The sequence below is a fragment of the Glycine soja genome, chromosome 10, assembly GCF_004193775.1.
Source record: "Glycine soja cultivar W05 chromosome 10, ASM419377v2, whole genome shotgun sequence".
NCBI lineage: Eukaryota > Viridiplantae > Streptophyta > Magnoliopsida > Fabales > Fabaceae > Glycine > Glycine soja.
Genome location: NC_041011.1, coordinates 45,285,174 through 45,300,722, shown reverse-complemented (window position 1 = coordinate 45,300,722; position 15,549 = coordinate 45,285,174). Strand labels below are relative to the sequence as shown.

Below are 15,549 nucleotides of genomic sequence, written 5' to 3'. Positions count from 1 at the left end.
GATTGTAATGAGGTTATGTATCACTGGAATGAGTTTGTCTCCCAAAATTGTTGGGAAAAATTCAACTATTTGGGCCTTCAACAATGGTTGTACTTTAACCTTACCCAAAAAGAGCATATCCCATCAGGAACCTAGGCTACATTCTTTGGCATCTCCATCTACAATCTATGGAGGGATATGAACAACTTGGTGTTCAATAAGGCTCGGGTCCTCGCTAATGACTTCAAGCATCAAATTTTGGCTTAGATGCATTCTATCACTAATAGCTTTAAGCGCCTAAATATTGATTCACCTTATGGAGGGATGACTAAATGGCAGATAGTGTGGACTGCCCCCTCCCCCCAAGTATTAGGTCAAACTCAATGTTGATGGGTCTTATTTAACTTCGTCTGTAAAGGCTGCTTGTGGTGGGATCATCAGAGTCTCAACAAGAAGATGTCTAAAGGCTTTTCATGTCAACATGGGCACTTGTAATGTTTTTTGGGCTAAATTATGGTACTTTAAGTGGGAGATTTCATTGGCACGCCAGTTGGGTTTTAGCAAAGTTATGGTGACATTGGACTCACTTTTGGTTGTGAATATGATTAAGAGAGGAGTAACTAACTCTAAGCGTCTCCAACCTTTAGTCTTTGACATTGTCTAGAACCTATCTGCTTAAGATTAGACCACCTCTTTAATGCACACGTACAAGGAAGCAAATCGTGGAATAGATTTTTTTAGCCAATCTAGGTCATTAAAAGGATTTTCAGATCTCCCTTTTGGATAATACCTTCCTCTTCTTCGCTTGATCTTGAAAGAGAATGTTAGACACTTGTCTTTTGTTCAGATTGTTCCTTCTTAGTTGTTTTTTCCCCTCTTTGTAAAATAACAATAATAATGAAGCTTCACACTCTCCCAATTAGACAACCTCATACTATTATAAAAAAAATAAAAAAAACAAAAATCTCTCTTTTTTGAATATACATTTCATACACTACTTATCCACTTTTGCAGCTAATTTAAAAAGTTATTTCAATCATTCAACTAACCTCTTTTATCTTTATTTATATATTTTTTATAAGTCTATCTTTTTTCTATCTATTATCTTTTATTTCTATCTTTAAATTAAATTATGTTTTTTTTTAAATATGCAATGCAAGCCGGTAACATTGTCAATCCTTTAAAAAGTCGAAGTTCGAAGTTTATACAATATTATGATAATTTCACTCTACTAATATATATGATTATGGCATTTTATTTTTATATTGGTTTCACTAACTTATTAATACTTGATACATTATCATTTATTTAAGTTTATATACTACTAATTTTATTAGTAGTTTTTTTTGTCACTGTGATATTAATCATGAAGTATTTATTAATTTTCTTATATAAAATTTAAATTTGAGATTTTACTTAAAAAAATTGAATTTAATATAACTTGAATTGGCAACGTGTTATTATTAGTCTAACTCTCATCAAAAGTATCAACTATTACGAGTTAATAATATGAGAAAAACTCAACCAGAATAAGTAATATTCATTAGCTCTCAAACCCTATTACTTAAATAATAAATACTACAATCCTGTTCTTATTTCACTCATTATAAAACCCATAACTATTTCGAATATTTGCAGGACCACACCAAGCCTTATTCTTATCTTCTGTAACAGCATATACATCTAGCTTAAATTTGAAGAAACTATAATATTAATAGCTTAGATTTGAAGAAACTATAATATTAGTAGCTTGGGTTTGAAGAAACAATAATTCCACTCTTTCTCATAGGAAATTTGTCTCGTAGCTCTCACCACTACTTATATCTGTTTCTCTATTTTTTTCACAACTATCAATGATGCGTACTTTCCTCTTTAAATTACATTTATCTTACATGAACTCATATTTTAGTGATAATTATATTGGTTATTTATATTTAATGAATTGTACTTTAAATAAATATCCGTATGAGTACCAAATGATGTAATATGAGCTTAATAAGTGAATTTATTGACCCACTTTGATATAATGGGAACTCTAGTGGTGTTAGTAAATTAGAAACTCTAATTATAATCCAAATACACCAAGCTGCAAAATTAGATAACAGTCACAAGAAAAATGGAATGGTGTCAAATGTTAATCTATCTGGTCACTCTAGTTTAGTAAAGAAGATATGTGAAAACAACACTATTTGGTGTCACCAGCTCACCTTTTGGTGGCAATATGTCTGCTTGCAGTGCATAATCAACATTTGTTACACTGACACATGATTCAAAGAATGCATCCACATGCCAATTGAAGGCTGTGTCTGGGTTTGCTCTACCTTTCTCTGGTGTACCCTTGTATTTTATTTTAATTTTTATATTTTTCCATCGTGGCATTTATGAAGCAATGAATCGAAGACATTGGGATCAAGCGACTTATTGGGGTAAAGATGTATTTATCATCAATAACACTACCTTTAATTTAATTGTTGGAGTATACTGCTGTCAAAAAGAATTGTTGGAGTATACTACTATGTAGTGTATATTTCTAACTTGTCCAATAGTCTTAAACTATTAAAATGATTTTGAAGTTTTTTTTAAATAAAAAAAATGTTTAGATGAGATTGTTCTGGGACTCATTGGAATTTTTAAGTAGACCTCAAACTTCAAAAAATATTCACTGAGATACCTACACATTACTTATTAATAAGATCTTCACATTAGCAGCAAGAAACAAACTCTCATTCTTTTGAGAAATGAGTTTAATCCTTATCTACTAGTTATCCTTTGTTGGGTTTTAAAGTTATTTTAAACCTTACCCTACCAAAAAAATTTCTTTACCTTGCAATTTAAATGTAGCATGCTCGTGATGAAATTGCTACCCGGAATAAGTGTGTGATCAAATTCAGGCTTACATGTAGATGGACTATTATAGCGGGCCACTAGCCCCATGGTTGAAATCTATAAAGCAAATGGGCCACACCCTTGTGTGTTGTATACAGTTCTAGGCTTCTAGCAAAAATATTTTCCCAAATCGTCACATGACACACACGAAAAACAATTCAATACTCTCAGCAATCGAAGTTATTTGATTTTTTTAATGGCTTATAGTATGTATAATCACTCTCGAAAAATGAAATCCATATTATAAATCAACTTAGAATAAATTAAATAGATAATACTAGTTAGGCATAAAAGCAAACAAGGTTTTAGAATATATATATATATATATATATATCAGAGATTGTAAGGAAACCTTAATTAACCTTTAGAAATAAAAAAATTCCTTCATTTAGATAAATTGTGGGTCAGCTTCTCTAGTTTTCACCATTAGATAAAAACTAGGTACAATTGCTGGTAAAGACGTGAAATTGAAGTTTTTGTTTGTAGTTTTTAACTCGTGCCTTTTTGTTAGTAATTGGTTAAAAACTATTTGTTTCTTTGTCACTAGTAATTTAAGTTATCATTTTTAGATTCTTTTACTTATTTATGGTATGATCTCACATTTTACTATTGCTTAAAAACTGTCTCTATCCGAAACAACATGCCCGACTCAATCCTGAATCTGATGTAATCAAAAGGAGAAATGCTAAAGCATGCGAATGGCTTTCTCTTAAACTTCAGTTTATCCAATTAAAACACAACAGCTGTCAACTAGTTTATAAATAAAATATAAAATAATAACTTTTTAAAAGATTTTTCTTTCAAATTTGTGCTTTACACTCCAACACTTACACTTGATATGACTAAATTCTAAAACATAAGACATATATATATATATATAAAATAATCATAAAAAATCATATTAACTAGAATTATTATCATTTAAAGAAAATTATAAGATAAAAATTGTCTTAAAAGTAAACTTGCTAATATATTTAATGAAGAGTCTTATCTAAAAAAGTATCAAGATAAATATTCATGATTGAAAAGATAAATAAAATTGTTAATTCTAATGTATTTAAGTTTTTTTCCTTTTTCCTTAATCATTATCATTAAAAGATACAATTTCTAATTCTGATTCATCAAGAAATAAATTAACAAATTCAAGAATTTCATTCTCATCATGTAATTCAAACTCAAACCAAACCAGTAACAAATAAACATAAATAAGAGAACCAATAAAGACACACACGAATAAAGGAGTCACATGACACAATTGACTTGGAGAAGAAATGTTATTATTTTATTTTGATTTAATCTAAATTTTAATTTGTTGTTATAATTTAAAATATAATATTTTCTTTAAGATAAAAAAAAAGGAAGGGTAAACCACCACATAAAGAGGAAGTGAAGATGAAATAATAAAAATCTAATATATTATTATAATTTAAAATCTAATATTTTATCTTTTAAGTTTAAAAAATATATAATTGTGAAGAAAAAAAATCAAAAGATTTCAGCACCCAACTCACTCTCACGCGATGAAGACGCAACCAGAGACAGTGTCATCGCGGCCACACCCAACTCACTCTCACGCGATGCACCCAACAACGATTTGCTAATGATTTCAGCACCATGGTTGTATCATCATATTTGTCAAAGTAGTAAGTTAGGAATTAAAAATTACTTTGATTACAAGTTTTCATGAAATTCTGATTGGGCCTTTCTTAAATTGTGCAGTTCGGAACTCCCTTCGACAATGTCCCCTCTCCCAAAAAATAATCGCAGCAAAGAAGCTCTCCTTGTTTGCTGTCGACGCCTCCGTGTAGATATCCTCCATCTAGGGTGTGGTGAGCCATTTTGACATCTATACCCTTACTCAGGCCTTTTGTTGGTTGATTTTCTACTCATGCTTTCTGATTAGAGAGTGGTGAGCCATTTTGACAACTTTACCCCTATTCTCACTGCGTTCTTTCCTCATGTTTTCAGTGAAAAGAAAAAGTAAACCATATAGCTAATATTTGCCCTAGCCAAATAGCCAAAGTACATAACATAAGAGCCTATCCATTCTCTTCATTAATTGTTTTCAACCGTGTAGGGCACCTCTATGAACAGTGTCTTAGATTGTAGAGATTGTTTAGTTTTCTGAAACAATTTAGTTTCTTATTTTGTTAAAATTATTTATAAACAAAGTGAGATTCGAAAAAGGTTACAAAGCCCAAAAGGGATGGTTGTTTTGAGACAAACCATGCAGTTAGGTAGCATAAGAGGACAAAAAAAAGACCTAAACATGGTTATTAAAGAAGGTGCGTTAGGCGATTAGGACAGAGTGCCAAACACAATGTGGGAGAATTTGGTAAGGGATTGCGTCGGTGATAAAGTAGAGTAGGATTGGTGAGTTAAATATGCCTGGAAAGGCAGTCTGTGTAGGACTGTACTAGGCAGGAAGAGAGAGAGAGATGGGACGAGGAGGGGCATTTTGGGAAGTTCGGTTTATCATTGAGGAGAGTCTATCATGGTTTTGGCGTATATGAATGAGATAGGAGGAGTGAGAGTGTGGAAGAGAAGGGTACACTAGGCAAAGTGGTGGGGTTGGTGTCCTATGTGGTCAAAAGAAAAATTGACTCAGACCCTTTCTTTGACTGTCCCTAGTGAGTGAGAATGGATGAGCACACTCTCTGCACTCACTCTGCCACACTTGTCAGCAACCCCTTTCCCCCCTTCACTCCGTGGTACCCCAAAAACCCACCTTCCATTCCCAAAATACCCTCCTTTCTACTCTCTTTAGCTACACAAAATTCCCCCAATTATGTCTCAAGAATCCACCCCATCACAAACAAACCATTTTGTGTGTGTGGGACCAACTAAATTATATTAATTTCATCATTTTTTTTTCTCAACTTTCAAATTCTCATTTTCCATTCAATTTTTCTTTTACAGACTGAATCAATGAAATCATCTTCTATTTAAATCAACCAAAACTTTAAATTTCACCAGACAAAATTCTTCTTCAAACCCTAATTTTATATTTTATAATTTTTTTCTTCTAAATTTATTATGTTTTTCCTGAATTTTTATACTTCTAAACTTTTAAGGTTATTTTTTATTCTAATTTCATCATTATATCCTAAATATTTGAGAGAAAAAATGTCAACTTACGAGTTCTAAGTATAGAAAAATAGTTGAAAGGCCAAATTTATTTAGTTTTAAAATAGAAAAAAATTATTAACTTGAAAACAATGAAAAACCAAAATCACACATGATCCAAACTAAAAACTCTAAAGTATTATGAAATTAAACAAATGAAAGAAGCATAAGATGAATATAGAAATTCGGTGTGAAAAATCAGGAGTTTTCAGTTTTACAAGTTAGATATGTGGCACTGGCAGAGATAAGGAAGGACAACAAAAGGGAAAAAACAACACAAATAATAACTTCATGTCTAAAATTTGTGGCATGTTCAGCGTTTCAAACTAGTCAAACAGCACATACAGATTTCCATAATAAGAGAAACAAACAAAATGTAAGACAACAATTAAATTAAATTATATACATAATAATAACAATCACAAGAACAACTGTGTCCCAATAAACAATCAATGTTTAGGGCATGGTCTTGATCTCCATCAAAGAATAATGAAACATATACCATATGGATCGATCACATACCAGCTGACATATATCATATGAAATCAATTGGTGGTGAAACCGACTCAAAAATATTAGACAACAATTGAATTTGGAGAGGAAAAGAATGGCCGATAGATATCATATGATTTTCTGATCAATCACATAATAGTAATAAACTAGCTAGCTAGGCGAAGAAGCATATATTATATTATTATATGGTGCCATATCAATTAATTATCTTTGGCCATGGCGTTCAGAATTATTAATGAGAGACTGAATGGCACCGGAAAGGTTGGTGACGGCCGCGACAAGGGTGGCGATGCCTTGCCGGTGAACCTCGTTCCGAGCTTCCTCCATCTGAATCCGCCTTTGCTCCAGCTCGATCATTTCACGATGCCGTTTCTCCTTCTTCTCCTCGCAACTCCTAAGAGCTCGTGCCAACACCGATGCACTTTGCATTATGCTTGAACCAAGGCTCTTAACTTTCCTACGTTTTGATTCCGACTCATCGTCATCATCATGCTCATTGTGCTCAGTTCCTGATGATTCTGATCTCTCTACAATCACACATGTTGCACAATCACAAAATCCGTAACATCATTACAAGGTTTCATTATTAGAACCACACATAAATTTCATGAAATGATACATATGTTGGAGATAAAAGATGAATTGAATAAATAAATAAAAAAAATCGTTATGAATTTAATGTTTTTTACTAACAAATTAACATTAGTTCATAAAAAAGAAAAACATATAATAATATGTGATACAGACCAGGAACAATGGAACATTGGCCTAAGTAATAATTAACCATATGCATGAAATTAAAAATGGGCCCTCTATAGAAAGTGAATGTGGAATTAATGAGTATTTAATTTGCATGAGTTCGGTTATGAGAGAGGGTATTGGTGAACGGCTACGTGGAAAAGGGAGACTAATAAACAAACATTTTATTTAATTTGCAGTAAGATTTGGGCTTTTGTTAACATTAAGGATTAAGAATTATGTTAATGATTACACCCAGAGGGATTAAGGAACTTAGAATCTATTTTCTTGGACAGCCCACAAAATCCATGACAATCATGAGGTGGTACCCTTTCACACACCGGTCTGCATGATTGTACTGTAGAGCCCTTTATTTTTATTTTATTTATTTATTTATTTTCTCTCAGCGTTATTTTTAATTATTAGGAACTAAAAAGAAAGAAAAAAAAAAGAAATTGAAAGGCAGAACATTTTCCCCGAGTTTTTTAATGGAGAGCAGAATCTTTGTGCAGTGGAGCAACGTGATGTAAGATGCCACCAATGGAACCGCACAGGCTCACTCTCCACACGCGCCGTTCGATGCAGTCCACAGATAGATCAAACGGTCAGAAAGGAAGATGTATTTAAAATAGCATGGAAGTCATTGTACCATATGAATTTTTTAAAAAAGATGAAAGATGGGTCCCATTAAGTGTGGCAGGTTTACAGACCCTGCAAGTTTGACCGATAAACCACACACAACACAACATCCAAAAATTGTCAAAAAGAAAAAAAAAAAAAAGTGAGTGTGTGAGCTGTGTAGCACATTGCTAAATGCTAATGTTAATGTTAATGCATATACCTGAACCCGCCGGAGTGGTGGAAGTACCCGGCGGAGGAGGAGGCGTTGGAGACGGTGGTGGTGGAGGAGGAGGTGGTGGAAGTGTTTGAAGTGGTGAGGGCGAGGAAGTAACTAATGGAATAGCCAGTGGTTGTTGTTGATGTTGTCTTTGGGATTGTGTTTGTTTTCTTTGGAGGACATCGGTGATGGCTTGGTAGACTTCGAAGACCATGTTGGAAGGGAGGTTCTGTTCCTTACGTTGTTGTTTGTTGAGGGTCCAATAAGAAGGGTAGTTGTTTTTGTCGTTGTCGTTGTCGTTGTCGTTGTGGGATTGTGATTTGGACTCGTAGTCGCGAACCTTTTTGTAATCGCGGAGGAGGTTGTCCCATTTGTCATTGCATTGGTTCTGGCTTCGCAAGCACCCATGGCTCCAGCAGTAGTTCTCCACCCATTTCCACCGGAGCTCGCCGCTGGTTCTGGTGGTGGTGGTCGTGGAGGTGCTACATGCAGGGGTTTTGAGCCTTCGCTCGTCGTCGAGCTTTTTTGCAGTGATGAGGATGAGGGTCTCTTGAATGGTCCAGTTTCCCTTGCGGTATTCTCGGGCCAGGGTAGTGGAGGAGGAGGAGGGTGCGGTGGCGGCGGCGCCTTGGATAAGTGGAACATGGTGGTGGTGGGGGTGGGGGGAGGGTAAGAGTGGTGGTGGTGGTGGCAATGGGGTGGTGGATGGGTCAGACATGGTTTTGATTTGGCATCAGATAATTGGACTAGTCAAGTGAAGTGAAAAATGAATGAACTTGTTGTGTTTTTGACTGTGTGAGATAATTTTATGGTTATGGTGTTTGTGAGGGAATTGAGGATTGTGTGGAGAGAGGAGTGGGTGAATGATGATTTAGAGCATCGGTTGTGGAATGGTGCCACGTGCGGAGTGGTGTGGAACGCAGCTTCTTTGCACGTGGCTCGACTGTGGAATTGGATGAGTACTCTTGAGTCTTGTGTGCAGTAAAGAGGGGATCATTTATTTATGATCCGTTGAGTCTTGAGTGTTTGGGTTTTGGAGGCAGAGGAAATACAAATCATCATAGTAAAACCATGGACTCAAGAATGAAGCTGCTTCATTAAGATTTAAGAAAACAAATTACCGTGGTCATGCAATTTTTGTACTTATAACGTACTTGTATTTGCCTATATAATGCGAATAAGAGGTATGTGGAACATAAGTGAATTAAATAATTTTTTTAATAAATTATATTTTTAAACTCTCATTTATTTAAGAAATTTAAAATATAGTTTAAAAATACATATAATAATCATGTCAAATTCTTCTTTCATGATGTGATAAATTAATGGACTGACAGTATCTCTAATACATTATCATCAGTTGAAGTTGATGCTTCATTACAGAAATTAAAATAAAAAAGTTCAAGCCTATAAAGGATTAAAGAAAAATAAATCTTTAAAGGACTTAAATAAAAAAAACAACATATTTTCTTATAAAAAATGACTAAAAGATTATTTAAGTCTTAATAGATAAAACAAAATCATACAAATCACGGAAGATCAAATTTGTAAAAACAAAAAAGGTAAAATTCAAAATTTGATGATAACGAAGAAGTCATTAAATCTAAATATTAACATAAATTTAGGTTGAAAATAATGGGCCAATCTTATGATTTAACATCTTGTATTTAAAACTCCTTTTCACTTAAAAAAATTTAGATTAGAAAAAGACAAATTCCTTTGTAAGACTAAGAATGACCACCAATTTCAATGTGAATTTATAGAGGAATTTACATATTGTCTGACAACAAGAAAAAAAGTAATAATCAAACCCAAGTTACAACTAATGTGAACGGAAGACTCATGTTAAAACTTTTATCCGAAAGAAAATAGTGTCTAGTAATATAATAAATTAATAAATATTTTGTGTGTGATACATGTAATTTTTAATTTAATTTAATTTAAAATTAAAAGATAAATATGTATAATTAATTCGAACAAACAAGTGAGAAAACATAAGGGTTTAAATTTAAAGAGAAAAACTAGATTATAAAACTTTTGAAAATAATTTAAAGTTAAATAATTTGATAAAAAAATAATATGAAAAATTTATAAATAATTAATTTAAAAGGTTACATTTTTTAAAAGAATTCAAAGAAAATTTTGAACCGGGTTGATACTTAAATTTTTAAAAAATGATAAATAAATATATAATTCATAAGAAAAAAGTAAAAAAAAAGAATCATTACTTTTTTTAAATAACATCTTAAATTTATAGTATAAAATCAAATAGTTATAATAAAATTTTTCAAAAAATCACAGAAATAATCACTAGTTGAGAGTAGTGTAAGTTTAGGAATTTCATTGCCTCTCCTAAACTTTTTCTATATGACAACTATTTTAGAGCGATACCTCTTACACGTGTCATAAAATTTGAGACGGAATGAGCTATGATTGAGGTAAAAATAGTCATTTTAATATAATTTTATGATTGAAATTAATTTAAACTAGACTTGCTATTTGTGTATAAAAAATATATCTTATTTTTGTAATATTTTTAAATTTTTTATTATAAAATTATTATTTATATAATAATAAATTATTGCTACATATATTTTTTTGTTATATTTATTTTCTATAATATTTTTCTACTATTTAAAATTTTTTATTTTTATTATTATTGTTATTTTAGTAACTCTTTTTTCTTGAGGCGGCGCCCAGAGTAGAAACTTTAACTATCTATCCGCAACATAACAAGCGATACTATTAAACACATTACACACACCAACAGAATGTTCCTGCTTTTTTCACCGATTACAAATTGCAATCAATGTCGGCAGAATCACTTACGTTTCTTTTATGTGTTAAGACAAAATAAAAAAATTTATCAATATTTAAAAAATAATTTACGTGTTACTGATAAAATATCTTATAATATATATATATATATATATATATATATATATATATATATATATATATATATATATATATATATATATTAAAAAGAACTTTATATAAAAAGGTGACGATTTGCGTTGTCATACAAAAATTATAAAAAGGTGACAACTATTGATAAAAGTTATGATGTAAAAATTAATATATATATATATATATATATATATATATATATATATATATATATATATATATTAATAAGAACTATATATAAAAAGGTGACGATTTGAGTTGTCATACAAAATAAAAAATATGATTAAAGAATTCCAAAAAATATATAATAAGTTCCATATCATACTTAATATTGAATATATATTTCATTTAAGAAACTTAAAAAATATATAAGCACATTATCTTAAAAAATTATCATAAATCTTTCAATTTTCATTGATCACTTTATTTAATTATCATACAATTTTCTTCTAAATATCATTCTTTTTCTTCACTCAACGCTGCATTTTAAATCACTTTAACATACTATCTTTTAATTTTCATTGATCACTTTATTTAATTATCATACAATTTTCTTCTAATTCTTCAAAATATCATTTTCTCTTATGTGCTTTAAACAACTGAGTTATAACGCATAACTGCTACATGCACATTGGTGGTATTAGCAAGGCCAAAATCATTTGCTAACGCGGTTCAGTAAATATTGAAAACATCAATTCAATTGATTTTATATAGTATTTTTTTTTTTTATTAAGCTCATCAATTGAATTAATTTAGATTCACTGTGCATTTACCTTGAATTCACAATATATAAGTTACCAGCAGATCGATCAGTCTCAAGATGGGGGCAGAACGATGAGTTAAATCCGTTGAGAAGTAAAAGGTTACGTCTAAGAAATTTATTAACTTCTCAGTAAGCATGAAAAATTCATGTCTGAGATGTGGAACCACAAACATAGATACACATGATAGAGGGCTGATACAAAATCAATTACAGCCATTCATATACACCACACAATGTCATGCTACAAAGTGACTATCATGTGTAAGAAAACAACAAGCCAACAAAGACATTACACAATCCAAGTGATCTAAACCAAAGACAATGAAAAAAAGAAAGTTCCAACAAAAGGTAAAGTAGAACATGATTGAAGAGAAGAAATTAACAAAGGTGGTGCAGTGCAGTGGCACTTAGACACGAGTTCCTGCAGTAGCAGGCTTGTGCATTGGATCTCCTGTAGTCCCTCCCACACCATGTCCATGACCATAGTCAGTGTCATGGTACCCGGGACCATATCTGCTGCTATATAGCCCCGCGTGGATCAGTATCAGGTACAACAACTGTGTGAATGTTAGTATTATTATGAATGCCTCCACTACCCTCAGCCTCCACCCTCTATGCCCTCCTAAGTGTATTTGCTTGCAAGCCAACCTGCAGTTCCATATCCACACACACAACTTTTTGTTACCCCTCATAACACACGAAGATATATAAGATGAATTCAATGGTTAATTAAAGAAAAAAAAAAGACTAGTGGTTAATCAAACAAACTAACATTTGGTGATAGAAAAAAAATTAAGGCCACATAGTGAGGTTAGTTTAGTATGTATGACTTACCCAAATGCTAGAGCTGTGACTGCCCAAGCAACCATTGATGTGGCTCCTGCAGATGCTAAACTGTCACTCCTCCATGTCCTCATGTGATTCCCACCCAAAAGTTTGGACACGATGCCCAGAACAGCTGCTAGTATGGAGAAGGTTAAGAAAAACATGGTTGCACCATTTCCACCAAAACCTGAAAGGAAAATAAAAAACAAGGGGTCATTTTAATTTAACACTTTTTTCAATTCGGAATGTAACGACAAGATGCTATTTTTTGTCATTAATTAACTAACTGCTACCAGTTCATAAATTCAAATAATTATAAGACCATTGTTAATTATCTTAGCTTAGACACTTTACTGTCCACTCTGTGAATCATTAATGAATGTTGTTGTAGTCTCCAATAGATGATGGGGGAAGTTAGAAAAAGTAACGTTTTGTAACGTGAATGATGAACCAATCAATCAAATGATAATATATAAAATGACAAAATAGTGAAGGGGAAATGGTATGGAAATGGATAGATGAAGTGTATAAGCTTACTAGGGTGGTAAGTTTGGCCATTGATGAACCTGTTGAGGCACCAACTAGCAAAGCCAAGAACAATAAAATACATGATCAAGTTAAGAAACAGCAAAGGAGCTGCAACGTTCCTTCCTACTGTGGCCATTTTTGAGTAGCTAGTGATTTTTTGTCTTCACAAACTCACCGAATTTTTTTAGATAAAGTGGAGAATTTCTTGCACCGATTTCTACTTCACAATCTCTCTCACGTCGTGCTTCGTTGCTTGTTGACGGTGGCATTGTGAAGCCATATATATAGAGACTCTTCAAGGTGCCTTGAAGACACGTGTCAATCAGCAAGGTCATGCACGTGTGCTTTCGTGTACAGGTGGTAGGACACTTGTCGTGGTTTGTCATTGTGTTTTCCACAAATCTCTTTCTGGCTTCTCCTTCACTCTCTTTCTCTCTATTCAATTTGGAATCGGTGCATTATCCACAAACTTAAATTCAATTTCAGGGTACCTTTTTTATAACTTTAACTAAATTGTTAAAAATTAATAATTAAAAGAGAAAATAAATTATATAATTACAATATAAAATAATTTTATATCATATGATAAGTTTAAACTAATAAATATTAGTTTGGTGAGAAATGTTAGTTAAAAAATTTAAACTCATAATTTTTTTTTCCTTTATTCTCTTTTCTTTAATCACTCTTGTTGTTGAAGCTTTGAAGACATATTTAAATATATTTATTATTTCACAAATTTTTTATTAGTATTTTTTGTTATTAGTGAATTCGAACTAATTAACATCTCTCGCGTTCCCTTTCACGCGCGTGATTTTTCTTATATATTCGTTTTACTCTCATTTGAAAATAATACTTTTTTTATATATTCATTAATTTAACAATTTAGAAATATAAAAAAAGTGACGCGAGATTATTTTTGTATTTAAAAATAGATTAATCAAAGTAAAAAATGTGAAATATCAGGAAAGAATTTGACCCAAAAAGAAATGAACAAGAAAGAGCTACTCTTGGAAGATTGGCTACAATAATTGATGTATTTATTTATGATTGAGGTGTGGTTAGCAGGGTGGATAGCTATTGGTTGAACACCTATGCAGAAGGTTTCCGTCCAGAAGAAATCATTCTTATCCAATTGGACAAATATTATATGAGAATTTGGAGTGTTCCGTTTTGGAAGTCACCCACCGTTTCGGGAGTCCAAAGCTTAAGCATGGATGGATTTTTTATACTGCCTTTTCTTTTTCTAATATTTTTTATTGTGCGGTTAAAAACATCTTTAATGCGCGAATTTAATGAGTGACTTAAAATTAAAATTAAGTAATATTATTTTAATTATTAAAGTGGATGAGTTTATAATGTATTATTTAAGTGAGTTGTTTATATAAATAATTATTATTTAATTCATTCTTACGAGTTAAAGAATTATTTTTTAAATATAAAATTTAACATATTTCAAGTTAAACACTCACTCTACGTATTCAAGTAAATTTCTGTGTAAAGTTCTTAAATCTATGAGATATTGTAGGATTCATAAATTTTAGACAAATAACTTATTTAAATAATTATGTATTGTAGATATTTAAAGGATAATATTTTTTCCTGCTTCACAAAGGATGTCTCTCGACCGATTCACTGGACTGATTAGAAAAAGAATTATACACCAATAATATAAAAAAATTTATACTGTTATTTAATTATAATTCACAATAACAAGTTTGTTAATTTTTAAGATAAATATTTTAAAAATCTCATTAACAATAAATTATGATTGAATGATTGTATAAAATTATTTTTTATAACATCCATCATTATTAAATTCTATTAATGTATCGGTTCCTTTTTAAATATTTTATAAGATTTTTATATAAAAAAAATAAGAAATATAATTTTTTATTTTAATAAAATACCTAAGATTTTTATGTAAAAAATCAACAAATGTACAACTTTTACATTTTAATCCAGTCAAACGTAATATTCAATTATTAAAATTTATTTCTCATAAATAAGAATAATCTATAACTATTTATTTATATACTAATAAATTATGCAATCATATAAATTTGTATATTGATAGTCAAGATGCAGGTTTTGGAGGTTTACTTTTTTTTTTTTTTTGTTTTTTTGAGGCAACTTGGGGATTAGACTGTTGGCTTCATTGGATATATATGTTGAAATTGCCGCAAGCATTCATGCAGATTACTTGGGCTTTTTACATGGGTTAAATATATGACTTGGAATCATGGGCAAAGAAGAGTAAAATGCTACACATTTTCAAAGTTTTTTTTTTTTAATTGCATATTCACAGCTTGTTATTCACTTGATTAAACACTCCTCTTCAGTCTTCAGTATTTCATGTATATGCTTTCTATCTTAGAAAGCATCTGCAGTGAGAGATTGAATGGAGTATTGCAAGCATCACTTCGTCATATTGTTCGTGAAGGAA

General features: G+C 31.3%; 2 protein-coding genes across 2 annotated transcripts; both read right to left on the bottom strand.

The window, feature by feature from the left end:
• Window positions 1-6,366: 6,366 nt before the first annotated feature.
• Window positions 6,367-9,092, bottom strand: LOC114370911 (trihelix transcription factor ASR3-like). Its single transcript, XM_028328314.1, has 2 exons — window positions 8,084-9,092; window positions 6,367-7,031 (listed from the first exon to the last, which is right to left on the bottom strand). Exons 1-2 carry the CDS (start codon window positions 8,796-8,798, stop codon window positions 6,709-6,711), a joined length of 1,038 nt encoding a protein of 345 aa, XP_028184115.1. The 5' UTR covers window positions 8,799-9,092; the 3' UTR covers window positions 6,367-6,708.
• A 2,746-nt stretch (window positions 9,093-11,838) lies between these two features.
• LOC114370664 (membrane protein PM19L-like) lies at window positions 11,839-13,361 on the bottom strand. The gene is made up of 3 exons (XM_028328056.1): window positions 13,116-13,361; window positions 12,588-12,765; window positions 11,839-12,401 (listed from the first exon to the last, which is right to left on the bottom strand). Exons 1-3 carry the CDS (start codon window positions 13,240-13,242, stop codon window positions 12,161-12,163), a joined length of 546 nt encoding a protein of 181 aa, XP_028183857.1. The 5' UTR covers window positions 13,243-13,361; the 3' UTR covers window positions 11,839-12,160.
• Between the last annotated feature and the right edge of the window lie 2,188 nt (window positions 13,362-15,549).

Excerpts from the sequence above, each read along its gene's own strand:
- LOC114370911 (XM_028328314.1), bottom strand. The coding sequence starts at position 8,798 with ATGTCTGACCCATCCACCACCCCATTGCCACCACCACCACCACTCTTA. Across the intron at positions 7,032-8,083 it reads CACCACTCCGGCGGGTTCAG|AGAGATCAGAATCATCAGGA; the intron begins GTATATGCATTA and ends GTGTGATTGTAG.
- LOC114370664 (XM_028328056.1), bottom strand. The coding sequence starts at position 13,242 with ATGGCCACAGTAGGAAGGAACGTTGCAGCTCCTTTGCTGTTTCTTAAC. Across the intron at positions 12,766-13,115 it reads TGGCCAAACTTACCACCCTA|GTTTTGGTGGAAATGGTGCA; the intron begins GTAAGCTTATAC and ends TTTTCCTTTCAG. Across the intron at positions 12,402-12,587 it reads GTCACAGCTCTAGCATTTGG|GTTGGCTTGCAAGCAAATAC; the intron begins GTAAGTCATACA and ends ATGGAACTGCAG.